The sequence below is a fragment of the Trifolium pratense genome, linkage group LG1, assembly GCF_020283565.1.
Source record: "Trifolium pratense cultivar HEN17-A07 linkage group LG1, ARS_RC_1.1, whole genome shotgun sequence".
NCBI lineage: Eukaryota > Viridiplantae > Streptophyta > Magnoliopsida > Fabales > Fabaceae > Trifolium > Trifolium pratense.
This window is the reverse complement of record NC_060059.1, coordinates 26,970,174-26,980,859: the sequence shown is the minus strand read 5'-3', so window position 1 is coordinate 26,980,859 and position 10,686 is coordinate 26,970,174. Positions and strand designations below refer to the sequence as shown.

Sequence of the window (10,686 nt, the reverse complement as noted above, 5' to 3'; positions counted from 1 at the left end):
GTTCAAGAAAGAATTAATAGAGAAAGAGAACACTGGAGAAATTTATTATATAGAATCATTGCGGTTGTTAAGGCTCTCGGGAAAAATAACTTAGCATTTCGTGGAACAAACGAAAAGATTTACCAAGAAAATAATGGGAATTTTTTATGTCTAATTGAAATGATCGCAGAATTTGATCCTCTGATGCAAGAGCACATTCGTAGAATAAAAAATGATGAAATTCATAACCATTACCTTGGACATAGAATCCAAAATGAATTAATAGATTTGCTAGCAAATGAAATTAAAACAAAAATTATAAAAAAAGTTGCGGACTCAAAATATTTTTCAATCATACTTGATTGCACTCCTGATATAAGTCATCAAGAACAAATGTCTATTATATTACGATGTGTTGATTTTTCTTCATCCCCAATACAAGTAGTTGAATATTTTTTAGAATTTTTAATAGTAGATGATACAACCGGAAAAGGTCTTTTTGATGTTATTATGAATGAACTAAATGTACTTGGTCTTGATATTAGTAACTTAAGAGGACAAGGTTATGATAACGGGTCTAATATGAAAGGAAAACATCAAGGTGTTCAAAAAAGATTTTTAGATGTTAATCCTAGAGCATTTTATACACCATGTGGTTGTCATAGTCTAAACTTGGTACTTTGTGATATGGCAAATTGTTGTTCCAAAGCTATGACATTTTTTGGAGTGGTGCAACGTATTTATACAATATTTTCTTCTTCTCCTAAAAGATGGAAAATTCTACTAGATCATATACCTAGCCTTACTTTGAAATCATTGTCACAAACACGTTGGGAAAGTCGTATTGAAAGTGTAAAAGCTATAAGATTCCAAACTTCAGAAATAAGAGATGCTTTATTGAAATTAACTGAAGTAAATGATGAACCTAGAATAAAAAGTGAAGCTGAATGTTTGGCAACTTATGAGCTTGGAAAGTTTGAATTTTTGTTAGGCATGATTATTTGGTATGAAATATTGTTCGCAGTAAACACAGTTAGTAAGCACTTTCAATCAAAGAATATGCGCATGGATGTTGCTATAGAGCAATTGAAAGGACTTATTTCTTTTTTTGAAAAATATAGGGAAGATGGTTTTGAAAATGCCATGATTTCTGCCAAAGAAATTGCTAGCGAAATGGATATAGAACCTAAGTTTCGTGAAAAGCGTATTATTCATAGAAAGAAACGATTTGATGAGAGTGTTGACAATGAAGTTTCAAAAACTCCTGAAGAATCATTTAAATCCGACTATTTTTTGTACATATTAGATCATGCAATTACATCATTTCAAAGTAGATTTGAACAATTTAAAATATATCAAGATATTTTTGGTTTTCTATTTAGTATTGAGAAATTAAGGTCATTGGAAATTGAAAATTTAAAAGAATGTTGTCTTAACCTTGAATGTTCATTAAAACATAACGACAACTCTGATATTGATGGATTAGACTTATTTTCAGAATTGAAAATATTAAGAGAAATCATACATGTTGAAAATGATACACCAATTGATATACTTAACTATATAATAAGAATGAACTCCTTCACAAATGCATTTGTTGCTTATAGAATAATGTTAACGATTCATGTAACTGTTGCTTCCGCAGAAAGAAGTTTTTCAAAATTAAAATTAATAAAATCTTATCTAAGATCAACAATATCTCAACAAAGATTAAATGGATTGGCTTTATTAGCGATAGAAAAAGAAATGTTAACTGAAATTGATTATAATAGTTTAATAAATGATTTTGCATCTCAAAAAGCTCGAAAAGTAAATTTTTAAAAAATATTATAATTATTTTTTTTTTAGAGTATAAAATGCCCCAATTCAAAGTTTGCTTTAAGCCTCATATAGTGTTGGGCCGGCCCTGCAAATTGCCACCTTGCATTTAAGCAATCTTAATACATTTTACTCCAATGATAATTATAATAAGCAACATATACGTGACCCACCCATTTATATATTTTTTATTTTCATTCAACATTAATTCAATTATTTTTGTTTATATGTAAAAATAAAGTAATTATAATAAAAAATTATTTGATTAGATAAAAAAATAATTAAAGATAAATTTAGTAGGAAAAAACGAGCAAAACCTTTCTATTAAAAAATAATAATTTAAAAAAAATAAAAAAATTCCAACTTTTAACTTGCCCTTTATGTCCAAAATCATGCATAAACCCTTTAAAAAATAAATAAACCTCTCTTGGTGACAACCGCTTAGCCAAAAGTGTTTACATATAAAAGTTTAGTGGCCCAAGCTCCAAGCCCATGAGATATATACATACATAACCCTAATCAAATCATTTGAAGAAAACTAGCCGCCACCACTTCATCATCTCTAGTTCATTTCTTCTGGTCTTCATCTCCTAATCAAATCAACCAAGGCAGTAAGCAACCTGCGTTAAAGTTGCTCTTAGGATTCCCACTCTAAACCTAATAAACCCGACATTTCTCTACACCGCTCTTCTTTACTGGGTAAACCCGCCTTCGGTTCATAAACCTCATTTCTCTCTTCTCTATCTCTACCGCTACTTTATTCACTTTTCTCTCTTCTCGCTTATCAAAAAAAAAACCTTTCTCTCTTCTCTATCTCTGGCGTATGGAGCAGGGGTCAGACTATTATGTTAAGAAATATTTTGCTTCAAAATGTCTCTTATATTCAAGTTAGCAAATTTTTTTTTTAATGAGCAAATTTTATTGAAAATTGCTTAAATTAATGTAGTTTAAAAAAGTAAATATAGAAAATCTTGTACGAAAATTAATAGTTAGGTTAGTACCTTGTAAAAAAGTGTTAGTTAACTATATAATTATTTTATTTACGGGGTTAATTAACTTTATAATTATCTTTATATATTGGGTCAAGTCTATGGACAAATGAAACAAATCACCAGTACACATTTATTTTTTACTATTAGATCAAATAAAATATGAAGATGTAATGGTTAGGAGATTTGCTCGACGATTTGAAGACAAAGCTAAAGAGGAGATGAAATTTTACCTCCGTAAAAACGCGGAATATGTGTTACGATACTTCTGTTCTCAAATGGACGATGCTTACGTCTATCTAATATTTGAAAAGCCAGAGTGTAACTTGTTTGAATTGATCAATGCTTGCCAACAGAATACTGAGGTTTCTCATATAAATCCAGATCGCAAAGCTTTCTTGAATTCAGTTAAACAAGAGTTTCCTCTGTGGGTTCCTTCACCGTCAATACATGGCCAGCAACCACTTGTCTCAAGAATGCCTACCCATGTTTTGCTTACTTTAGTCAGGGATATCCTAAAAGCATTGTCCTACTTTCATAGCTTAGAGCTAGACCTATCCGTCAACCCGCACGACATATTAGTTTTCAAAAGGGAAAGGGGAAAGGGATTACGCGCAAAGCTAGCCACGACCATCTACAAAGCTGCTGCTTGGGAGTCGAAGGAACGTTTCGCATATGAACTGGTAACAAGTCTGCAACGCATGCAAGCAAACATGTTTTCTGCTGGGTTGGTCGTGTATTTCTGCTTGGCAGGATCACATCCAAGCAGTCTCGATGCCACAGGAGAGGTAACTGATGTGGAAGCTTGGAGAAAGAAGGTTGACCAAGGAGGATTAAATAGTATAAATAAGGATCCAGTTCTACTTCATCCTGATGCATTCGACTTAGTACAGAAACTGCTATCGAGTAAGCCGTCGCGGAGGCCATCCGCCTTTATTATGATCAAACATCCTATTTTTTGGAGTGGGGAATTAAATTTATATTTTTTAATAGAATTTAATGCCCTTCTACGAGATTTTCCCAGTTCAGGTGCACACCATTATTTGAACTCTAGTTGTAAAAGAAGAATCATTTCGAACAACAACTCTTTTGTGGATGGGCAGTTATCTTGGCATAGGGGATTCCCTCCTGATCTTATAACCCAAGTTGAGGATTATCTGGTCAAGCAGGGTATGCCAAAACTCAATCAAGATCTGCCAACCGAGTTAATTAAGTTTATGAGAAATGTTTTGATGCACTTAAACGACTATGAAGGGGCAATTTCAACATATTATAAGCTACCACAAAATTTATTGACGGCTGGATTTGCTGTTCATCTTTTTCTAAGGCAGTTTCCCTGGCTCATTGTTGAGTCATGGAATTCTATACTTCAGTATCACTCGAAGGATGCACGGTTCAGGATGTTTACTGATTTTATAACTCAGAGTTTAAATAATATTTAAATATTTTTTTTTGGATTTTGGCCACTTCTCATGAGGTTTAGTGATTGCAAATTTGGTAAAGCCATTTTGTAAAACTTCCACTGTTTTGTTGATTTTGTGTGTAGAGGTGAATGAATGAAAGAAGCCACTTATGATGTGAGCTTAAGTTTAGAATACACAAGGGCTTTTAAAGGGACTTTGAGCTTTTTCTTTTAAATCTGTTTATATTTCCATTTTTTGTACAAAGAAATCCATGAATTATTGAGATTTATTCCTAGAGGATTTAAGATTTTCATTTCTATTATTTATATCATTTCTAGACTTGGATTGTGAAGTATTCTTTGTTTTTCATCTATGAAAATTGCTGAGCAACTTTAGTATTTTAGCTATTGAAATTTTGGGAACTTATAGAAGTTTAGAATCTTGTTGTCACCGTCTTTGTTATATATATTAGTAGTTCCTTATTTCTTATTTTCTGGAGAATTGGCAGAACTTTTTTCATATACAAGTAGATATCTGAATTTATTCCAACAATATAACATGGGGGAATCTATTTGAAGCAAATGATGGTATGTCAGGATCTGATTAAGTAAAATAGTTTCTAGTATTTTTTCTATTGCAGTTCACTACTTTTGCAGCTAACATATTTTGTGGTGATTACAAGTAGTCAACTATTAATTCTACAGTGTTGCAGTATATCAATCATTTGCCTGTATACTCAATAGTAGAGTTTGATTTTTTGCATTTACACGGGTCCATGTGATCCACGTTAAACATACTTTGTCCTTTGCTTTTTATGCTTTATTTCACTGCAGGTCTTTGGTTATTCTTTCTGTATTCATCTATTTTATTAAATCTTATATCTTCCCTCTCAATCCATTTTTTCTGAATTTTGTAATTCTTAGGTATCATTTTCACTAATTGGAGTATTTGGTGTCCCCTTTCTACATTTTTCCGTCCTTTCTTTTCTATGAATTCTAACACTCCTCTATTTTCTCCAGTTACTATTCATATGAAGCTTTCTTGGATTTTGGATACATGGAGATATTCATCTCACGTGAGGTAATTGAATAACCTCCATAAGCTGAAAACAGGTTATAGACATGTCTAAAGTTTCTTTCATAAGCTCTTTTAAACACAAGGGTGGGGAATATAAGTATGACAAAATCCATTATATAGTTTCATTGATAAGCGCACTTTTTGGAATCTGTTTGAGCTGTAACTTGTAACAATATAGGATAGTCTCATCGTTTTCATCAAACACCAATGCAGTAGGAACAAAATAGTACGTGTAGGTACTGCTCTTGCTCAAATTGTATTGAATATGCATGTTGGGGGAGATTACAAAGCTCATAGAGGGTGGTTATCCATTTCTGTTTCACCGTGACACATGAGTGGGTGCTGCCCAATGCCTCAATCCCAGCGTTTCGTACTCTTTTTGAGAATATGCAAAACATATGTACTCAATTTGAAGAGCAGTGCAAAAATTGCATGCTTGTATGATAACAAGGCAAACGTTTCAACTCTCTTCTTTCCTCTGTGGCCGTGTTTGCTTTTTGTCCATGACCATTACACTTTTCGGCACTGAAACTTGGTTAAAAATGCACTAGAATTACTAGTATTAGTTTGGCTGCCCAATGCCAATCCAATGTACGACAAACAATGTGAACCAAATTAGCTCTTCTTGTCTCTTTGATCGCACTTGCACCTGTCACCTGACCATTTGTTGGTACCTGGTTTGATGCTAGAGGGAGCGCCGTTTCAGAGAGATGTGAGCGCTGTTACAAAGATATAGGAGAACTATTTGAGAGATTATATGGAGGGGATATGAAGCTATTTGTCATATGTAGATATTCCCTGGATTAGATTTAAGTTAAGCGATGATTTTACCTAGGATAGGGTTTTGAACTTGATGTGCTGACATTGTTTAGCGGAAGAAGTTCTATGATCTTAAAATAAATTCCAATCTAACTAATTTTTTTATGCTTAGCGCAACATAAATTTACTATCGCCAAATTGTAGTTGGGAACAATATTACTTTTTATATTTGCCTTTATAGGTTCATGAAGAAGGTAGCTGTCCAATTAATTATGATTACATCCTAGAGTGCTTTGCCTCTGGAATTTGGTTTTGAAGTCAAGATAATTTTGAGATAATTTTGTCGTTATGTTTGATTGTATGCAACTATAATGGAGATGTGTGTCTACTGTCTATTGAAGACCTTTTCCATATTTTAATTTATTTGGTTTAGGTTATAGACATGTCTAAAGTTTCTTTCATAAGCTCTTTTGTTTTTTGACAAATGCATGCTTTTATGATAACAAGGCAAACATTTCAACTCTCTTCTTTCCTCTGTGGCTGTGTTTGCTTTTTGTCCATGACCATTACACTTTTTGGCACTGAAACTTGGTTAAAAATGCATCAGAATTACAAGTACTAGTTTGGCTGCCCAATGCCAATCCAATGTACGACAAACAATGTGAACAAAAGGAGCTCTTCTTGTCTCTTTGATTGCACTTGCACCTGACCATTTGTTGGTACCTGGTTTGATGCTAGAGGGAGCGCCGCTACAGAGAGATGTGAGCGCTGCTACAAAGATATGGAGGGGATAGGAAGCTATTTGTCATATGTAGATATTCCCTAGATTAGATTTAAGTTAACCAATGATTTTACCTAGGATAGGGTTTTGAACTTGATGTGCTGACATTGTTTAGTCATTAGTGGAAGAAGTTCTATGGTCTTAAAATAAATTCCAATCTAACTAATTTTTTGCTGCTTTTTATGCTTAGCGCAACATAAGTTTACTATGGCTAAATTGTAGTTGGGAACAATATTACTGTTTAATTTGCCTTTATAGGTTCATGAAGAAGGTAGCTGTCCAATTAATTATGATTACATCTTAGAGTGCTTTGCCTCTGGAATTTGGTTTTGAATTCAAGATAATTGTGTCCTTATGTTTGATTGTATGCAACTATAATGGAGATGTGTGTCTATTGAAGACCTTTTCCATATTTTATTTGGTTTAGTTTTTGTTATTCATTAAACAACTTTTGGCTGGCAGACCTTTGGGTGGACTCCAAAAGAAGCTCAAATGCACATGGTCACTGATTATTTTAGTCATTCAGAAGTATGTAGATATTATCTTCAAACAAATTTTAGTTTATATGTGTTCTTATTATTATAGTTCCTGAAAATTTCTTCTACTTTTAACTAATAGTCCTTAAATTTCAGTGGAAAGTGATTGCTGAGGTACTTGGGCCTAACCCTCGACATCTATTTGAACTATATGCACTCAAACAAAACAATTATTTACAGAAGTAAGAGTTATTTATTTTGGATTCTTTTATTACTCTCAAGTCTCGTATATGATATAGACTAAGCAATAATACACTTTTTAGCATTGTATGCAAGATCTTTGCATTATCGTAGGGGTTTTATGATTTTTATCAATAATTGGTACTGTATTTCTTATTGACTGATGCTTTTCTTTAAGTGCAGCACAAAAGTAGACGGAGCTAGCACATTCGAGGACATTGTAGATGCTTATCTAGCATATTTGCAGGTTGGTTTCAAACTGAGTCTTTCACATTGGATCTTATTATCGTCTTCAAACTTTATTTTAGGGAATCAATTGTTTTTTTGGAGAAGTAGCATGTTTTACCCCGGGCATTGTACTAGTATAATTATAAAAAAAAATTAATAGTCTTCTCACTACTGCATGTGTGATTAATGGTGCGTAGCATTATCCAACTTCGTTTAGATTTCTGCCGTGAATCCTGCGTTGGATAGAGCATTGGAGATATTGCAAAAATTTGCAATTGATGTGCGCAATGGAAAGGTTTCAGATGATGGATTACGTTTTGGTGCACCTTGGAGAGGCATCCACCACGCGTTGATGACCCTAAATTGCGCATGGAGTGGGCAAAGCTTCAGTTGATGGATTTTGTTCAATCTCTGGTCATTGCAGATTTTGGGGTAAATTTGTTTATCTTTTTCAGTTTTTAATCTGCCCTTGTGAGACAACAGTTCTATTGGAAAATAAATGCTACACATATAATATATAGTATAAAATTATAGAGGATGATGTCCCTGCTCACAAAAAGAATCAAGAAGCATACATATGATTAGTCTTATCAAAAGCAAGTAAGCCACATTGAACACCAATATTATTTTAGGATTTGTTTGGGTTGGGAGTTAGGAAGAAAGGGTGGAAGGGGGGCAAGGGAAAAAAATTTCATCAATGGTTTGAATTCCTCATTACAATGTGGGTAGACAATTTAAAGGTGAAAGCAAATTCTCTTAAAATTTCTATTCGTTTAGATCTTTGATAAGAAATAAGAGGGAAAAATATATTATGGTTTAGTTGTAGAATAAGGAGCTCAGGGATACAGATCCCATCTGCTCTCTCTAGGGTGAAAACAATCCCCTCCATTCACCTTCCCTAAAATTTATATTGGTTTGGATCTTTGATATAAAAAATAAGAGGGAAATGTACAGATTTTATCTGCTCTCTCTAGGGTGAAAACGGTCCCCTCCATTCACCTTCCCTTTCCCCTTCAAATAAAAATAATCTGCCATTCAAATAATTGCTTCCCTCTCTTGCCAGTAGGAACAGAGGAAAAAACTTCATTGAGATTATATTTTCTTGAAGAAAACTCTCCTACATGCAGAAACAAAATTCTGCTCCGCAACGAGTAGGAAATAGGGAGGAATGTTCGAAAAGACATGCAGCTTCAAGTAGAAATGTTGCAGAATCTCGTGGTTCTCTCTCGCATCTCTTGCCCAATTGACATCTAATACCCAATGATATTAGTGTGGCCTCTATCAGTGAAATGTTAGTGAAACCCCATGTTGGCCCCACTAAGTAACCCAGGCTTGTGTTATTTCCTATTAAGATTTCACCCAATAATAGTGTTGAAGTGAGTGTGTCAAATATTGTGTTGGCAGTATTTCTCTCTTTATGGAAGTAGTATCCAGTATTATAATTAGATTTTTATAGCACTGAGGATAGTGTTATTTTGTTTAGTTACTGACCATGTAATGTTGTGCTTGGATTGCGATCTCTTTGATCTAATCTAATTGATCAATTATCTTCATGTCAGGTCAATTACCGAATTGATTATAGTGAAGAAATATTTGATGATCCTGCTGCTGTTGCATTATTACAGGTTTATTGTATTTGTTTTCTGAAATTCTTTTCCAGAAGACCCAGTGACCCTTTATGATATCCCTTGCCACTTTATGTAATACTAACTACTAATTAGGTCATTTAGTCTGAAGTTTTAAGATGGCAGTTAGCAGTTGCATTTGCAATCACATCTTTCAATAATTTTATTTTATTTCGTTTTTCTTGAAATATTTTTTGGTCCTAGTAAATTGGTGTATTTTGTTGTTAGTCCGTGTAAAATATCTTTTTCAGTTTCAATCCCTCAAATATCATAAACCACCACTTTTGGTCACTAGTCGCTACCATCAACAGAGTTCAAACATCTCACACTTTTTTTTTTTACAGCTTGAATTTTATTTGAAATTCAATACTATTGAACATTAGATAGGTGTGAATCACTGATTTTTTTTTTTTACTGCAGAACATCAAAAAATTTAACAACCTAATTTATCACTTAGGTGGAGTGAGCTAAATGAATCAAACAATTAGTAAATATTACAAAAACTGCAACAAAAAGTGCCTTTATGCTATAAGGTGGGACTAACTTCTAATATTTAGTAGTACGAAGGCTTTGAATTACTTTAAATATATATATAAAAAAAATTACTTTAAATATTTTGGTAAACAACAATTTATTGACACTGTCAATGCCATGTCCCTAGAGTACAGACATTGTGTGTATGGAAATCTTTCCTTTTTTAACCTTTATAGTCTTTGGCAGGTGGGGCTGCTTTATGCTCAACGGGATCCACCCTTCTTTCGTCCCATATCTATAGGAATTCAGAGGTGTCTAGTAAGATGGTAGGTGGTTTTCTTTATTTTCAGTGTGCTGATAATAAACTGGAGAGGATTAAAATACTTATTTAACCTAATATTTGGTTGCAGGCTTGTTCAGCAGCGGATGCAGCTCACATTCCCCCACTTGATTCGTTTTCTGTGGCACAGAATAATACGGGGACGTTTTTATCGCCATTTGATGGTACAAGTAGACAATAAGTACTAGTTAGAGCATCAGAATAGGTATAGTTCTTACTTGATACTTTTAATTATATTTTCTGGTTGTTAAAACTAATGTTGCATACTATTGGTCCTTGACGATTGCTGAGTTAATAGATACATGAGACGAGATAGAATGCTCATTGTCTTGATTAGGGATTGCACTGTTTTGGCATTCGTAGAGAGCTTAATAGGTTTCAATAACTGTCAAACTTGGTATGTTGAGAGGTGTAGGAAGTGAGTGAATTTTGGACACAACTATACTTGAATTTCTTTTCAAAATCTTATTGTTAATGATCTTAGTTGCCTATTTTAT

General features: G+C 33.4%; 1 protein-coding gene across 1 annotated transcript; it reads left to right on the top strand.

Annotated features, from left to right (window-relative positions):
- Window positions 1–372: 372 nt before the first annotated feature.
- Window positions 373–1,800, top strand: LOC123891434 (zinc finger MYM-type protein 1-like). The gene has a single exon (XM_045941313.1). It carries the CDS (start codon window positions 373–375, stop codon window positions 1,798–1,800), a length of 1,428 nt encoding a protein of 475 aa, XP_045797269.1.
- Window positions 1,801–10,686: the final 8,886 nt, after the last annotated feature.